Source organism: Hipposideros armiger, unplaced genomic scaffold (genome assembly GCF_001890085.2).
Source record: "Hipposideros armiger isolate ML-2016 unplaced genomic scaffold, ASM189008v1 scaffold_544, whole genome shotgun sequence".
In the NCBI taxonomy this organism is placed as follows: Eukaryota; Metazoa; Chordata; class Mammalia; order Chiroptera; family Hipposideridae; genus Hipposideros; species Hipposideros armiger.
Window position 1 is genome coordinate 1,213,514 of NW_017731894.1, and position 15,958 is coordinate 1,229,471.

The 15,958-nt window shown below is 54.7% G+C and overlaps 1 protein-coding gene across 9 annotated transcripts in view; it reads left to right on the forward strand.

Moving 5' to 3' along the window:
- The window catches only part of EP400 (E1A binding protein p400), a 91,496-nt gene that overhangs the window by 31,148 nt on the left and 44,390 nt on the right, over positions 1–15,958 (forward strand). For all 9 annotated transcript variants that reach the window (XM_019668929.1, XM_019668933.1, XM_019668932.1 and 6 more), the window contains 12 exons: positions 355–404; positions 784–841; positions 1,651–1,740; positions 5,168–5,275; positions 6,097–6,287; positions 6,486–6,663; positions 7,742–7,878; positions 8,903–9,072; positions 9,348–9,522; positions 9,832–9,968; positions 13,417–13,603; positions 15,337–15,503. In XM_019668929.1, coding sequence (XP_019524474.1) covers positions 355–404; positions 784–841; positions 1,651–1,740; positions 5,168–5,275; positions 6,097–6,287; positions 6,486–6,663; positions 7,742–7,878; positions 8,903–9,072; positions 9,348–9,522; positions 9,832–9,968; positions 13,417–13,603; positions 15,337–15,503 — 1,648 coding nt within the window. The remainder of the gene's footprint in view (positions 1–354; positions 405–783; positions 842–1,650; positions 1,741–5,167; positions 5,276–6,096; positions 6,288–6,485; positions 6,664–7,741; positions 7,879–8,902; positions 9,073–9,347; positions 9,523–9,831; positions 9,969–13,416; positions 13,604–15,336; positions 15,504–15,958) is intronic.

The window sequence follows — 15,958 nt, forward strand, 5'->3', positions numbered from 1 at the left end:
GTGAGGTGGCGTCACTGGAGATGGGGTGGGGAGGACATTGTGCCTCCCGTTTTATGGGTGAGGAAATAGATGGAGAGGTGACCACTGCTGAAGTCACAGCTGTAAGACCAGACAAATCCTAAGAGAGCAGTTTTGTGTCCAGCCCGTCCGCTCTCCAGACGTCTGGCTGGGTCCTGCAGGCAGGTCTCTGCACCCTTGGCGGGTGTGGAGCTGTGGCTGGCGCTGCCTTGCTGCCCTTGTCACCAGGGGGAGGCGGGACTTGCCTTGCTGTGTCCTCACAGAGGAGACATCAGCAGGGTGCAGCCGGGACTGGCAGAGATGCCCCTCCACAGCTGTAGTGATCTGTTTCTCTAGGAAAAGAGTCGAGACCTAAGGGACTTGATGTGTTACCGGAAAGTGTTCTGGTAAGTTCAGGACTGTCACTGAACTGTGTGTGTAAGGGGGTGGCAGCAGGGTGAGTCAGACTGTGTCTGTAAATGGAGTCCCTCGTTTTTACCTGGAGAAACTGTATGCTGAGTTAGTCACTGTAAAGTCAATCTCCCTTGGAGAAAAGCTGGTTTTGATAGGGGTTAACTGGGCCCTGAGGGAAGGTGCAGCTGAGGGCAGCGTGGGCTTCATCTTCCTGCCCCACTCCCCAGGCCTTCCTGTCACCAGAGGCCTGATAGCGGCACACTTGTCAGAGGCTCGCACATGCTGCCCCCGAGAGGCATGTTAAACCTATTTCTGCTCTGGTCTCCATCCTGTGCTTTCCCATCACATGTGTGCGTTCTGGTTCTGTTTCAGGATTTGGGAGCACCTGCAAGAAAACGGAAAGCGAGCACATCCCTCACTGATGAGGAAGGTCTGTCCCCAGGGCCCTTTGCCATCCCCTCTGCAGTGCTTGAACTCAGCAGTGGCGGGGAGGGGGGGGGGAACACACCACTAGGGGCAGCCATGACATCGAGGATGGCCATGAGCCGGGACCACTGGGGCCCTTGTGGGCTGTGGGCTTGGGGGGGGGGGCTTTTCCTCGAAGACCTAAGGCGCTGGCCTGTGGAGCAGGGAGAGTGTGGGACTGAGCATGTGCGTGCATGCGTTAGGGAAGGGAGGCAGTGAGTTACTCGGGAAGGAGCCGGCTGGGGCTGAGGCAGGTGGGAGAGAGGTGTGGCCCACTTGGCAAGGGCCCAGGTGACGAGGGCTTCTGCTCGGCGGGGCGATGGCCACAGATGGACACATACTGCTGGGGCTGGTCGGCTCCCATGCATAGGAGCCCAGCTTCCGGGCGTGGGGCGCAGGGTACAGAGATGGCGGCTGCACAGGACCGCTCTGAGGGAGTCGAAGTGGGCGATGGCAGATTCACAGCGGCCCCAGGAGGCACGCTTGGGGATGGTCCTGCAGCACAGCCCAGGTAGCCGAGAAGCTACACCTCAGCCTGTGGTCCGGCCCAAGCAGGCCCGTTGAGTCAGGAAAGAAAGCAGGCTGGATTTCACACCCGGAGGTCTCTGTCTCCTGCCCACTCAGTACATGGTCCTTTCCGAATTGAACCTGTGAAGTTACAAGGCTTAGTTTTAACTCCTCTAGTAGCAGTGCAGAGCATTTTGGAAGCCGTGTAGCGTTTGATGTGTAATTGAGAAGATGAAGTGACATCCGGCACTGGCATTTCCGTTTCAGTGGAAGACGAGGAGGAGACAATTGCAGAGGAAGAAGCGAATGAGGGGCTTGTGGACCACCAGACAGAGCTGTCAGACTTGGCCAAGGAAGGTAGGCCTGTGCGTCTTCCTGAAATGCTTCATTAGGCGTTGGGTACGTGGAAAAGAGCGTGTCACAGCGTGCGGGATGGAAGAACCCAGCACACCGAACGTCGTGCCAGAGCAGAGCACCCATCCCGCCTCTCTCCCCATCCCAGCGGTGACAGCGCCCGAGTCTCACGCTGGTCCCTGTGGCGGCACTGTTCCCTAGCTCCTACACGTGTCCCTGGACATGCTGCTTCACTGGCATGTGTCGGAGCCGCACACGGAATCAGGGTGGTCCCCATGTTGTCACACGGATTCGCTGATTCTCGCTGCTGCAGTGTTCCACGTGCAACCTGTCACAGATGGCCTCTCGCTCAGAGCGGAGGGCCCAGGCGGGAGGGTGCATAATACCTGGTTGGCGTGACAGGGTTGAGCGGAGTTTGAGTGGGGCGGTTGCACTGAAGCCTGCGTGTGCGGCACCCTTGGCATCCGGCCGCAGCACATCTGCCCTCGGCTGGTGAGCATGGCCCCCCCATGGTGGTGCGCAGCCCCTACGGGCCCCTCTCTGCCCGTGCCTGTTGTGGCGTGGGCTGTTCTTTTCCAAACTGCCCTGTCGGTGTCCTTTGCACATTCTGGCCATGAATTCCTCTCAGTTGTACGTTGCAGTGACCTTTCTCATTTTCATTCTCTTCATTGTACCTTTTTACTTTAATATAGTTGAATTTATCAACCTTGTTTGTAAAAACCTTTTTACCCCAAGATTTTAAGGAAGCTTTCCTGTATTGTCTAAAGTTTTTTGTTTTTACTCTAATATCCATGTCTTTAACCCATTGACAATGACTTTGTCTGTAGTGAAGTGGCCAATTGGCTGCCCAATGCCCTGTGACAAGCCCACGCTCCTCCTGACATTTGACGCCGGCGCATGGGGCAGGTCTCCCGGCGTGCTCGGCTCCTGCTGGCACCTTTAGGGTTCCACTGGTCAGCTTTGTGATAATTCTGGAGCTCTGATCAGCTGCGCCCCTCTGCCTGGTGTTTTCTAAGGACAGTCTGGACTGTTTGGGGGCCTGTTTCATTCAGCTACATCTCAGAATCAGCTCATCAAGTTTCACAGAAAAACCAGTTGGGCATTTTGGTTTGAATTTATTTGAATTCATGGGTGTCGTTATGAAGCTGAGCTTTTCCAGTCTGTGATCAAACTACAGCTCTGCTGTTTGCTTGGGTCCTAACTAACTCTCAATAAAATGTTATGCTTGCATATTTTGTATTAGATTTGTTTTTCTTTGTGTTATATTTTTGAAATTGTAGTAAATGGTGTATTCTTACAAATTACCTTCTTAATTTGTAGCTGGTATGTAAATGCAGTTGATTTTTATTTATTGATCTGACATCCAGCAACTTCGCTGAGCTCTCACGTTAATTCTGTGTTACAAGCTCTCCCTCTCTGTACAATGGCAGTTTTCTCTTCGTAATCCTGGCCTTTCATTCCTCTTCCTGCAGTAAGGTGTGGCCTTTGGCTTATTCTTGACCTGAAAGGGACACTGTCACCGGAAAGGCAGCATGTGGTGGTGGTTGTCCTGGTCTCCTGGTTCCCATCCAGGATTGTGTTTAGTGCCCTCTCAGCCTTTCAGTTGCACTGTTTCAGTATCCTTGTACTGGTGCTTTCCGAGTACAGGGACTTAGCTTCGTGACTTGTTAGTTGTGCTGACGAGCAGCCTGGCCGCTGCTTCTGGCTGGTTCCCATCAGATGAGTGCTTGGCTTCTGTCCCCGTGGCTGGCCTCTAGTGCCAGGCCTGCCGGCTGCGGAAGTGAGCCCAGTTCCTCACGTGGGAACCTCCTCTTCGGGCTGCTGGGCGTCCTTGTGATGTGTGGTGGCTGGTCTCTCCAGAGCAAGTGACCCTTGATCATGCAGCATCTCTGACAAGCCTTGCAAGCCACTCCCTGGCATTTCACACCATCTGGCGGTCCCCCGGGTCAACCCTGGCCTGCGTGGGTCTGGTGCCACAGCCTCCATGATGCTGAGCTTCTCTCACTCACAGGCTCTGCCTCTTGTCCAGGCCTCTCGTGCTCCTCAGGGACTGGTTAGCAGTTCCTTCAAGTAGACGGTGTGCATTTTTTAAGTTTAATTCTCCATCTTTAGTTTTCTCTCTGAATGGAATCTTGCCTCCCAGTGTATCTTCTAACTCGTTTACGTAAGCGAAGGCTATTGATGTATTTCTTTGTGTTAAGTTTGTGCCAAGACCCCTTCCTGGATACTGTTACTCTGATTCCTTTTTCTGTTTTCCCGTTTTTCCTACTTAGTCATTATGTGATGTACATGTGCATCTGCCAGCATTTTGTTAGGAAAACATTCAGACGTACAGAGCAGTTGGAAGAACTGTTTTCTGACACCCACGTACGTGTATGTCCCACCACCTGGAGTCTGCAGTTTTTCAGCCAGATGGGGGCCACTCAGTCATCAGCAGGCAGAGCCACTGGACTTTATTAGCCTTAAATGCACGGTGATTTAATGTGCTTTTGGGGTGCATCTGTGTGCACTTGTTATTGACATAACGCACATGCAGAGAGCCACACGTCACAGGCCACAGTGCAGTGCTGCCTCCTTCCTGTCGCCCATGGAACAGCTGTGGAAACAGCAGTCCGGGCCCAGGGTCCTGGTCACCCCGACAGACGCAGGAGCGCAGATGAGGTCGGCCATGACACTTCAAGCTCCTCAGCCTCCACACTGGTTTCCAGGAGTGTGAGGCCCTTGCCCCACCACCGCAGTCAGGAGCACCTACTTCACTGTATTCACCAGCGAGTCAGGTTTCAAGGCGGTTGCTGACTTGGTTGGGGACACACTGTGTACTGTCTGATTCCCCGAGATGCTCAGTTACAAAACTACGTGACGAGCCCTTTATAAGTGTGTGCGTGACACAGGTCCTTATCCTCTCCCGGATGTCTGGGCTTTACCGTGTGTGCTGGGGTTTCTACAGTTACGGGGAGCGCTCGGCACAGAAAGGATAACAGCCTGTTACTGTGCTTTCCAAACGCTTTTTCTGTTTTGTTTGACTTCTAGTTGACATTTTGTATTTTTGTGTCATATCCATCAATTATTTTCCATCAATAGTATTTTTATCTTTATTAGTAGGTTTTACTTTATTAGATTGTTTCAGAAATATTTATTCTTTTATGAATAAAAATTGACTTTCTTCATTTTATTTCAAAGATTCTAATCTTTATAAAACTATTTTAGACTTTGTATCAATAATGGGCTATTTTTAGTTTTTGGAAAAAAAATAAATGAGTCTTTAGAAAATACATGCTTTTCCCAAGGAATTATTTAAAGCCCGGAGAAGGACTGTATGTGAAAAAGGCCCTTTTCCCATTGCTGTGGCCGCCCTGGGCTGTGCCTTTTTCCCAGCTGCCGGACTCTGTTGATGTGAAGTAACCACCTTTCTTCCTGCAATCTTTTCCAGCTGAATTGCCCTTAATTGATTTGATGAAGTTGTATGAAGGTGCCTTTTTGCCGAATTTCCAGTGGCCCCAACCTCCCCCTGGCAGTGAGGACACGAGTGAGGACGAAGGTCTGTTTCAGTGTCTTCAGCGGGTTCAGCTTTAAAAACAAACTGCTTACGGAGGGAGGAGGGTGCTTCACCAGAGTTGGACTACTGCATTCGTTTTCTTTTAGCCTGATGAAAGGAGTTGGAAATGTATTTAACATGTAATTTTATATTGAAGAGTTTTATTCTGTGCTTTTCATTTTTATTTATAAACTTGGCACAATTATCAGCACTTGATCAGGTTGTGAACAATTGATTTTCTTTACGTTTATGAAAGTCATTGTTTTGCGGAGCTAGATTTTTACCACATTTATTCAGGCTATGCTGTGTTTGTTTCACACACCCTTTATAAGGAATTTGTTACACATTCCAAACAGATTCACAGACTGTACCACAAACTGTCTGCTTTTCCTCGCTCTCATCCCACTGCTGTCATTGGTAGGCATGCCTGTGAGTGCAGAGGCGGGGAAGGGCTGGGGCTCCATGCTTTTGCCTTGGAGATACTTCTGATTTTTGCTTTCTTGGTGGTGGAGGGACAGCCACTAAGACCTTGGGTGCCCATAAATCTATTGGCAACACTAGCTCCTAATTGTTACAGACGTATTTTCCATTTTTACCTCAGGGCTTTCCAGGGTGGTCCTAGGCTTGGTAGTTTTGTAAGAGTTTGTACCAGTTTATCTGGATAGCATTGTTAGGTATATAAAGTGGGTCAAAAACAAAACAAAATGCTGCTTAATTCTGTATTTATTTCAAGTATTTGGATTCTGTCAGCTTTTTTTCCTTAAAAAAAAAAGTTAAGTAGGCTCATACCACTGTCACAGCAGTCACAAATCCTGTTTTCACAGACACAGAAGATGGTCCAGGTGACCAGGAGAGCCGGCAGGACGTGGTCGTCATCGACTCGCTATTCGTCATGGACCAGTTCAAAGCTGCTGAGAGAGTGGGTGTTGGGAGACCTCACACAAGGGACATCGCGGAGGTGACCGCCATGGCTGAAGCTGTGCTGCCTAAGGGCAGTGCTCGGATCAGCACCCCGGTGAGGCGCTCCACTTTATGGGGGGGCGGGGGGGAGGGCTGACCCCACCTGCCCGAGTTGTCAGGAGAAGTAGACACTGGCCTTTTCCTTCTTGCTGTGTACTTTCCAGTAGGCTTGTCGTGTGCCCGGACTTCCCTCTGGAGAGAAAGTTCTAGCAATTCTTTTGAGAAGTGCTCATTGGCCTGTCTGTCACTGCAGGTGAAGGTGAGCGCCCCCTCTCTGCTGTATGGTGTGCTCCGAGATTACCAGAAGGTCGGCCTGGACTGGCTGGCCAAACTCTACCGGAAGCATCTCAATGGCATATTGGCGGATGAGGCCGGGCTGGGCAAAACAGTGCAGGTCATCGCTTTTTTTGCACACCTGGCTTGTAATGAAGGTAAGAGAAACGAATTTGTGGGGACTGAGCCGCAGGCCGTGCATGGCCCAGGGTGGGGTGGCCTGCCTCCTCTGCTTTGGGTTCTGGTCCAGGACCCGAGGGGACAGGTTGCATGAATGAGCAAAAGACTCAATCACAGTCACCATTAGGGGGTGACTCACTGTTATTCCAAATCTGACGTCAGTCATGTGAGACCCAGCAGGCTGTGACCGAGGCCTTGGGACTTCCTGAGTCCCACTGCCTGTCAGCCCCTTCTGCTGCCGCCGAGCGCCACCATGGGCTGGTTGGAAAGCATCCCTGGTCCACCGCTGTCTTCCTCGTGCCGTCCCTTCAGCTTCCGCACCCCCAGCCCCATCTCCCCCATCCAGCTGGCCACAGCGTCTTAGCCTATTTGTTTCCTCTTGGCGTTCTTCCGTGTTGGCCGTAGCGCGCCCGTCAGCAGTGATGGCTGTCGGGGTGTGCACTGCGGGTGTTTTCCAGGCCTGTCATTTCCTGCTCCTGACTTGGTTTATGCTTCATTTCTAGCACAAAACTTGGAATTTGTTATGTGTGTCACTTTAATATTTTAAAAGCCCTATTTTTCAGAATGAAATTGAAGCCGTATATTTTGAGGTGGTTTAGGTGTTCTGACTAGAGGTTGGGGACCCACCACGAGCCATATGTGACATGACGGGGGGCTGGAGGAGGCCTCAGCCCCGAGGGCTGTGGGGTACCCTGCGGCCTGCTTCTGAGCGTTGTTCCCTGAGGGCGGGTGTTCCCCCCATGCTCACAGGGGTTCGCCAGGTTTCTGAATAAATCATTTCATTGGGTAATTACTCATATAGCCCCTCTGTGCCGGAGTGCCCCTGAGACTCAGGCCTGGACTCCGTCCATGGCAGCCTCCCGTGGGTGTGGGGAGGAGCCGTCTGACTACAGGTTACATGGTGGAGAGGACGCCTGTGCCACCTGGATGGCTGTTTCCATCACGCACGGGGACTTCCGACACACCTGCTGAACTGCTCTGAGCGGCACAGCGCGGGGCCTGCACTGCCAAGTGGTTTTAGCTGAGAGGAAACACAGTGTTTTCTCTCCTGTGTAGGCAATTGGGGCCCTCATCTTGTCGTTGTGAGAAGCTGTAACATCCTCAAGTGGGAGCTGGAATTGAAGCGTTGGTGTCCTGGGCTCAAAACCCTTTTATATGTTGGCAGCCACAGAGAACTCAAAGCAAAGAGACAGGTATTTTAAGTTTAAACAAGGAACAGAACAAGACAGGAAACCATCTTAATTCCTGAAGGAGACAAATTTCAAAATGTCAGGGTGTGCCTGTTTATTAGTGTAATCATTGTGAGAGACCCGCCCTGTAAGTTGCCCCTCGATTCGGAGCCCCTCGAAAGCACTGACTCCACCTGACACTGGTCACTCCCTAGAAGGAGGGCCACAGGTGCAGCGGCCCCGTTTTCACTGCCCAGAAACTGAGGGCACTTCCTCCCAGACTCACATGGGCCTTGGGGGTGCTGCAGCTCTTCACACCGTAGGCCCGTTGGCTCTCCAGACACAGACGAGAGCCTGGTGCCCCTCGGTTCTGAATTACAGATCTATAGACTCATCCCCACATGGTGGTGAGGAGTGTCTGTAACACGCAGTGAGCACCCAGGACGAATTTGGACTGTGTTCCTCTCTTTTTTCCACCCCGTGGTTTCAAGTACTAGATTCTAAGGAAGAGCATATTACATACAGATCACACTTCCCATCAAAGATGAAATTTTGGCTTATCGTTAGACTATTGTGTTGACAATCATTTACTGCAAAAGTGATACCTTGGAATGTATTTTCTGTGTCTCTGGGTGTTTGTTTTAAGAAGCTCATAATGTAGCCTGTCACAGCATAGATCTCCACATTTCCTCCCGTCTCCTTAGCATGTTTTCCCCTTGCTCAGATTATATCCTTTAAAAAGCTGGTCCCAACTGCAGGATCCTCTCATAGTTGACAGTCTGTTTTCCAAAAACAGTTGTTTGTATCTCCAAAGCGGCCTCTGGCTTTGTCCACACAACTGCTGGAGACCCCTAGAGGCAAAGGCCATAAAAACATGCACTCAGCCCCTTTCTGCGCAGTGATAAGAAGTTTGTAAGAAGCACAAGCACGGTGACCATGGTGGGGACAGGTTCCTTAATTCAGTGGTGAAAACTTGGGAGCGTGCCCCAGACACTGATTCTAGGAGACGGGGGGAGAAGACGGCTGAGGCTGTGTTCTGTGTGTGCAGGGCTGGACCGAGCCCAACAGCTTCCACGTGTGCGTCACGTCCTACAAGCTGTTCTTCCGGGGCTACCCGGCCTTCGCGCGCGTACGCTGGCGCTGCCTGGTCATCGACGAGATGCAGCGCGTCAAGGGCCTGACGGAAAGGCACTGGGAAGCCGTGTTCGCCCTGCACAGGTCTGACCCGCTCGGCTCGGTGTTGTGTGTGCCCCTGTCTCTGTGAAGGTCTTTTCGAAGGCCTTTAGTTGATTGCAGGCACACACAGAATTGCCTGAGCTACGAACATCCCCTTGTCCACAGCGCGTCGAGCTGAGGACACCCAGAGTGTTCCTTTAATTCAGCCTGTTTCCCCCAGGCGCGTGCCCGTTAGCCCCACAAACCCAGCGCAGCCCCTTTGCTCGGTGTGCGCCCAGCCTGGTCCCTGGACTTAGGCACGCCCGCCCTGTGTGCAGCCAGCAGCGCCTGCTCCTGATAGACGCGCCCCTGCACAACACCTTCCTGGAGCTGTGGACCACGGTGCACTTCCTCATCCCGGGCGTCTCCAGGCCCTACCGGCACTGCCCGCTGAAAGCCCCCAGCGAGGAGAGCCAGGACTACTACCACAAAGTGGTCATACGGCTGCATAGGGTACAAGGCGGGCCCTGTACCCCCGTGGTGGGGAATGTGCTATCCCGGAGAGGCGCGAATGACCTGTGCGTGTGTGTGATATCATCCCGGAGAGGCACGCGTGACTGTGTGTGTGAGACGTCATCCTGGAGAGGCATGCATGACTGTGTGTGTGTGACAGACATCCCGGAGAGGCATGCATGACTGTGTGTGTGTGACAGACATCCCGGAGAGGCATGCATGACTGTGTGTGACATCATCCTGGAGAGGCATGCATGACTGTGTGTGTGACATCATTCTAGAGTAAAAAGGATTGTATTCCTTTTTCAGGTGACCCAGCCGTTTATTTTGAGGAGAACCAAGAGAGATGTGGAAAAGCAACTGACGAAGAAATTCGAGCATGTTCTGAAGTGCCGCCTTTCTAACCGACAGAAAGCCTTGTATGAGGACGTCATCCTGCAGCCCGGGTGAGTGTGGGGCCATGTGTGCTTTGTCCCCTCCTGGGCTCTGAGGCCAGGTGTGTGGGGGTCTGCAGGGGGATGCCCTGCCCTGGCAGGTTTCTGCTTTTCCAGGCTCGCCTGGGCTGTCCCCTCTCTGGTATGTCCCCTCCCTTTCCACCCTGCTTCCACTCAGCGGCTCTGTCCCTCGTAGCTAACCCAGTTGGGGCAGGCACCCCGGGATTCACCGCCCCATCCTGCAGTGTCAGTTACGTTCACGCAGGAGACACATTCCGACTGACCAGCTCACCTTTGCACATCCACGCACAGGACCTAGGACTGCAGGCTCCAGCCAGCTGGAGCCGGCAGGAAGGCTGCGCACAGCAGTCCCCTGACCCACGGGGGTCCGCTCCAGGGCCCAGTGCAGTCCCCTCTAGTCTGTCCTGTGAACACGTAACACAGCTTTGCAGTTTCACGGGTGGATGTCCGTTCTCACCATATACACTAGCAACCTCAGCAAACACTTTTTTTTTTCTTTCTGTATTAAGTCAAGAACTTTCATTTCACCTTTTCATCTAAAGATAGCACTTGACAGCTTCCCTTTGGCATATCTGAATTGCCATCATTACTGCTCCTGCTCTTTGGGGCATTAGGAAGTAAAGTCGGGGGGGTTTGAACACAGGCAGGCCCGGTGACGCTATGTGGGTCTGGTCACCAAGCCAGCTACTGTGTGACTAATGGGTGGGGGCATCTGCAGCGAGGAGCGGAGCCTTGGGACAGGAGGAGTCACGTCTGGGCGGGATGGAGTAGGGCAGCGGGAGGTTTTGTCATGCTGCTCGGAACAGCATAAAACCTATGAATTGTTTATTTCGGAACTTTCCATTTAATACTTGCAGACCGTGGTTGTCTGCAGGTAACTGAAAACTACAGAAGTGAAGCTGTGGATGGGGGGCTGCTGTATGTGGGGGCGCAGGCAGCACAGTCAGAAGGGCATAGAGTGACTGCTGTGTAGTCGCGGCAGCCACCTGTGGGCTCAGGAGGCGTGGGGTACGTGATACTCACACATGGCCTGTTTGGCTCTTTCCATCACGCTCTCCATTTTCCTGAGTTAGGATTTAAAAACAAAAATAACTAGTAGTTTTGAAGATTTTGAGTATATTTGTGCTCAAGGGATCAAGTGTCTCTCCTCTCATGGGTGCTGAGGAGTCACACGCAGAGCTCACGGGTCACCACAAGCTGCACCTCAGTGGCTGGAAGGGCACTCGGCATTCCAGAGCAAGCTCCCGCGTTTCTGCCAGGGGGGCAACCCCCTGTTCACCTGGCTTGTGCGCTCCGCTACCTGTGGGGGCCGGGGTGACCTAGCGCCTTGCCTTGAGGCGGCATGCACATCAGTGTGGGGCGCAGGTGGCCCTTCCACAACCAGCTGAGTCGCCTGGGCACAGCCCCACACTGCTTCGTCCCCCATGTAAAATAAGGAGACACTGTGGGGCTGGGAGGCCACGTTGCAGGGTATGTGATGTGGCAGAGTCGTGGCTGCACACAGTACGCCTTCAGCAAATGGCTTTGCTGTGCATCACGCTGGTCTCACGGGGTGATTCCTGTGTGTGTGAAGACAGTGAGGGACTCACGGCTACTCACATGTGTGGTCCCCTAGTCCTTGATGACTGCACCGATGATGCTGCAGTCCGTTTACCACTTCCGTCGGGAGCAGGAGCCCCGAAAACCCCCATCCCCAACAGCATTCCCAGTGATAAAACGTCCTCCCTGAGTACAGGGAAATCCTGCGTGTGTGAGCGGGAAAGGTGCAACGTTGGTAAAGCCTGGTATTGGTCAGGTATTTCGGTGGATCCTAACCTCAGCTTGTGAAGACCAGGTGTCCGTGGTGAGACCCGCGTCAGTGGGTACAGGCTCCCATGGGGTCCAGGAACACGCCGCGCTCGGGTCGGCTGGGCTGCTGCTCCCCGGTAGTGCCAGTGGATGGCGCTGCTTTGCACTTGGGGACGACAGCGTCATCCCGCCCATCGGGTATGGGACACTCCGTATGCCTTGTAGGCGAGGCCCCAGATCTGGAACCCACTGGGGATAGCAGAGCCTGGGCTATTGTGTGGCATCTGCTGCGATGGGCCTGCAGGAGGAAACTTGCCCCTTGTGCCTGGGTGCCCCTTCCTCCCTGAGCCTGTTGGGCCGGGGCGGGCAGTGAGCATTCCCACTCCTGACCCCACTGTTGCTCCTGATAAGTGACTTTCTGGGGCGCTGCCTACGTGCATGTAGATGTCATGGTCTGGAGGTCCTCGAGTGGGCTCTGAGCATCGCTCCCAGTCAGCGCCTTCCCTTCTTCTGCGGTGACCATCCCGTGTTCCCACCGCCTTCACACGAGCTCGCCCCTCTCAGAGACCATCTCTGCTCCTTGCACAGAGCCCTGCGGACCGGCTGGGCTTGTCCTGCTGCCTACCGGTTTCTGTTATGAGCCCCCCGTGGCTCTGAGTCCCCCTGGATTTGCAGGGAGCCTGCATTTCCAGTGTTTGCGGCCGCCTTTCTGAAGCACGTCTTGTGCGTCAATGCTCGTGCAGACGTCGCTTGTCTGTGATCTTGTCGCCGTGCTCTGCAGAGTGTATGCGGGCTTGGCACTCTTCACCCCACTCCTGCCCTGCCCCGTGTGCTATGGCCTGTTCTGTCACGGCCAAGACCACGTCCTGTGGCTGTCTGAGCTGTCCCTTGAGCACTGCAGGCATGTGTGCAGACTGTCATGCCGGTGACTTTCCTAAGCCTGCTTCTCTCTGGGCTTTCCTGCCTTGGGCATGGTCCCATCAGCCCGGTGTTCGGGGAGAAACTGGCTGTCCTTCGTCACCTTGCATCTCCCTCTCTTCCCTCCATGCTGCCTCTGCCCCCGAGCCTGCAGACCCGCTGGCCTGCCCATCCTCCATGGCTCCTTCCCGCCTCACCTGTCAGGACTGTCCTTCAGGGTGGCCCGCTTCTCGCCCAGAGGTCTCTGCCGGAACTTTCCAGAGCACTCCAGGCTGCAGCCCATGTTTCCTGCATTGTAGTGGTGTGCTGTGTGGTTAGGTCTGTGTGTCTTGTCTTCTTTACTGAACCTCAGGGTTAGGGCCCACTGTTCCTAGGGCCAAGAGGGGACGCAGGGACTCACTGTGAGAAGTGCTCTCACCGCCGCTCACAAGCCTCCTCCTTTCCCGGTCAAGTGTTCTCGCGCCGAGCTGTGCAGGTGCCTTCACGGCTTCACGGCATGCACTCGTCACATTGGGTTGAAATGCATCACACTGCCCTTTAGAAGGTCCTCTTCCCATGGTCAGATGCGCGGAGAGCCACGCCCACGCCTGAGCCTCCCCAGCTCCCGTCCTGTGTGTCCTGAGTCGAAGGGGCAGTGAGGCCCAGAGTCAGCCATAGGCAGGGAGTGGGGCATGACTATGGAGTGGCACGGCGGGGGGCCTGGCACGCTCACGGTTCCTCTGTCCCCGAGCAGGACCCAGGAGGCCCTGAAGAGCGGGCACTTTGTGGGCGTGCTGAGCATCCTGCTGCGGCTGCAGCGCATCTGCAACCACCCCGGGCTGGTGGCGCCCCGGCGCCCCGAGTCATCCTACACGGCGGGGCAGCTGCAGTACCGCTTGGCCTCCCTCGTCCTCAAGGCACTCGACCGAGACTCCTGGAAGGTAAGAGTCTGGGGCTCAGGGCTCAGCCACAGGTCAGTTCCAGATGACTGCGTCCCCGCCCGGTCGCTCGGTGGCAGCGAGCCGCCTTTGTGACGGGCCCACCCCTCGACCCGGAACCTGCTTCCAGAACTGACTCGCGGGGCGTGTTTGCCTGGCCGTGCAGTGGGCCGTGAGAAAGGGCACAGTGCCGCATGTGGCAGGCAGTGTGCACCAGGGCTGTGGTGACAGCCGCTTAGGACACAGGCCTGCCTTGGGTGTGTGCCGGCTGCCATGGGGCGGCCTGACGCCTGAGTTCTCTGCTGTGGCCTCTCCCGGCAGGCACCACTTACAGGGCCGGGACCTAGAACCTTCCACTTCGTGTCCTGGGTGGGCAGGACAGGCCAGGGACTCTGGCCTCAGCTTCCTCACCATGTAGGGAGGTTGGAGGAGTGAGGGGAGCAGAGTGCTCTGGGAGGGTCCACCTGCTTGTTCTTCCTGCTACCACGGTCACTCCTGGAGGGACGTGTCCTTCACCAAGTTACAGCTTAGCCGTGGGCGGGACAGGTGGGTCTGACTGGGCCTCAGGTGTGTGTGTGTGGTGGTGGTGGGGGGAGCGGTTGTAAAGCTGGTAGAGTTTGCATTGTGCTTTGTGCCTCGTAGTTCATCACCATGACATGCAGCCTCGGGAGCGTACTGCGTGTTGGTTTCAGGGTACTCCCAGAGTTGTGCAGCCATCACCACTGATTCTAGAATATTCCATCACCCCAGAGAGCACCTGCACAGTAACTGTCCTTCCCCTGACCCCTCCCAGCCCCAGGCAGCCCTCACCTGTGTGTACTCTCTGGATTCACCTATTTCATATAAACTTCCACTTCCATGTAAATGGCACCAGTGTGTGGACTCCTTGTCAGCATCATGTTTCCAAGTTCATGGTGTGATGACAGGACTCCCTTCTTGTGAGGCTGACTAGTGCCCACCCTGGGTACAGTCTGCATTGTCCGTCCACCAGCTGGTGGACATTTGGGTCGTTTATGCCTTCTGGCCGTTGTGAATATGCCGCTGTACAGGTTTCATGTGGACGGCTTCGTGTCCCTGGGGCACGTGTCTAGGCCTGGAACTGTGGGGTCACATTTGACCTTCTGGTGAGCTGCCAGATGACCTTCCACAGCAGCTGCACCTTTTCATTCCCCCGCCCCTCATGTGTGTGAGAGCCCCCCCCCTCCCCCGGTGGATGTGCCACCTTCTCCACGTCCCCCTGACCCCTGCTGCCCACCCTCTGAGTGGGTGTGAGCTGCACTCTCATCATTGAAGTCCAAGAAAAGCCAAGGGGGGTGGGGGGGGGCCTTGTGGGGGGTCCCCAGCTGGGGATTTGGACAGTGCGTCCTAACCGAGGAATGCGTCCCCAGGTGCCAGGTGTCACACGTCCGCCTCTCGCACCAGAGCTCTCGGTTCTGTCCCCCAGGGTCTCTCCCAAAGCCCTCTCCTCTGGAGAAGACCTAGCACTTCTGTGCTGTCCAGACTCCCCTCTCCTCTGCCTCCATTCCCACTGCCCCTCGGGGTGACCCAGTGCCATCTTTCCTGTCTGAAAGATGGGGAAACCGAGGCACACTGAGCCCCAGAGTGGGGTGCAGGTGGGCTCTTCGGGGCACATGGCCGCTCAGGGCCCAGTTTTCCTGTTTGGGAATGTACTTTGATTGTTAGCCGAGTGCTTTTTCTACTGCCTTAGCTAATTTTTATTTTCTTTTTCTGCGTAGGAAACCGATCTTTCTATATTTGATCTAATTGGCTTAGAAAATAAAATGACTCGCCACGAGGCAGAATTGCTATGTAAGAAAAAGGTGACACGGAAACTCATCGAGGAGCTGTTCACTGCACCGCCCCCGCCGGGCAGGCCACCGGCCGTCAGGCTGAAGCCCAGCAGGTGTGTGGCAGGGAGCGTCGCCTCCTACCCACCACTGCCCGGCCTGGCCCGAGGTGCCCCGGCCCCACAGCCCCTCAGGGAGGCCGGGACAGGGTTTGAGTTTCACCTGGGCTACAGGCAGTGAAAGAAAGGCCGGCCATTTCATTTGTTAGTGGCTTCTCCTGGGAGCTGCCCAGCGACCTTGGTTTCTGCGTCGCTCATCTTAAACGGAGCGTGAGCACTTCAGACCTGCTGGGCAGAGGTGTGGCCTCTCAGCCGCCTGAAGAATGGCGTTTTTCATGACCTTTAAGAGACATTGGGATTTAGGAGGGGTCCCCATGGGGAGGAGGCTGCAGACAGGGTTGTCAGTCTGGATGGACCCTGGCATGTGGGGTGGCAGCTGTCGTGGCCAGGTGTCTGCATGGTGATGGCAGGGGCGCGCCGTCAGGCGGGGTTGGGGCCCTGCAGGGCGTAGA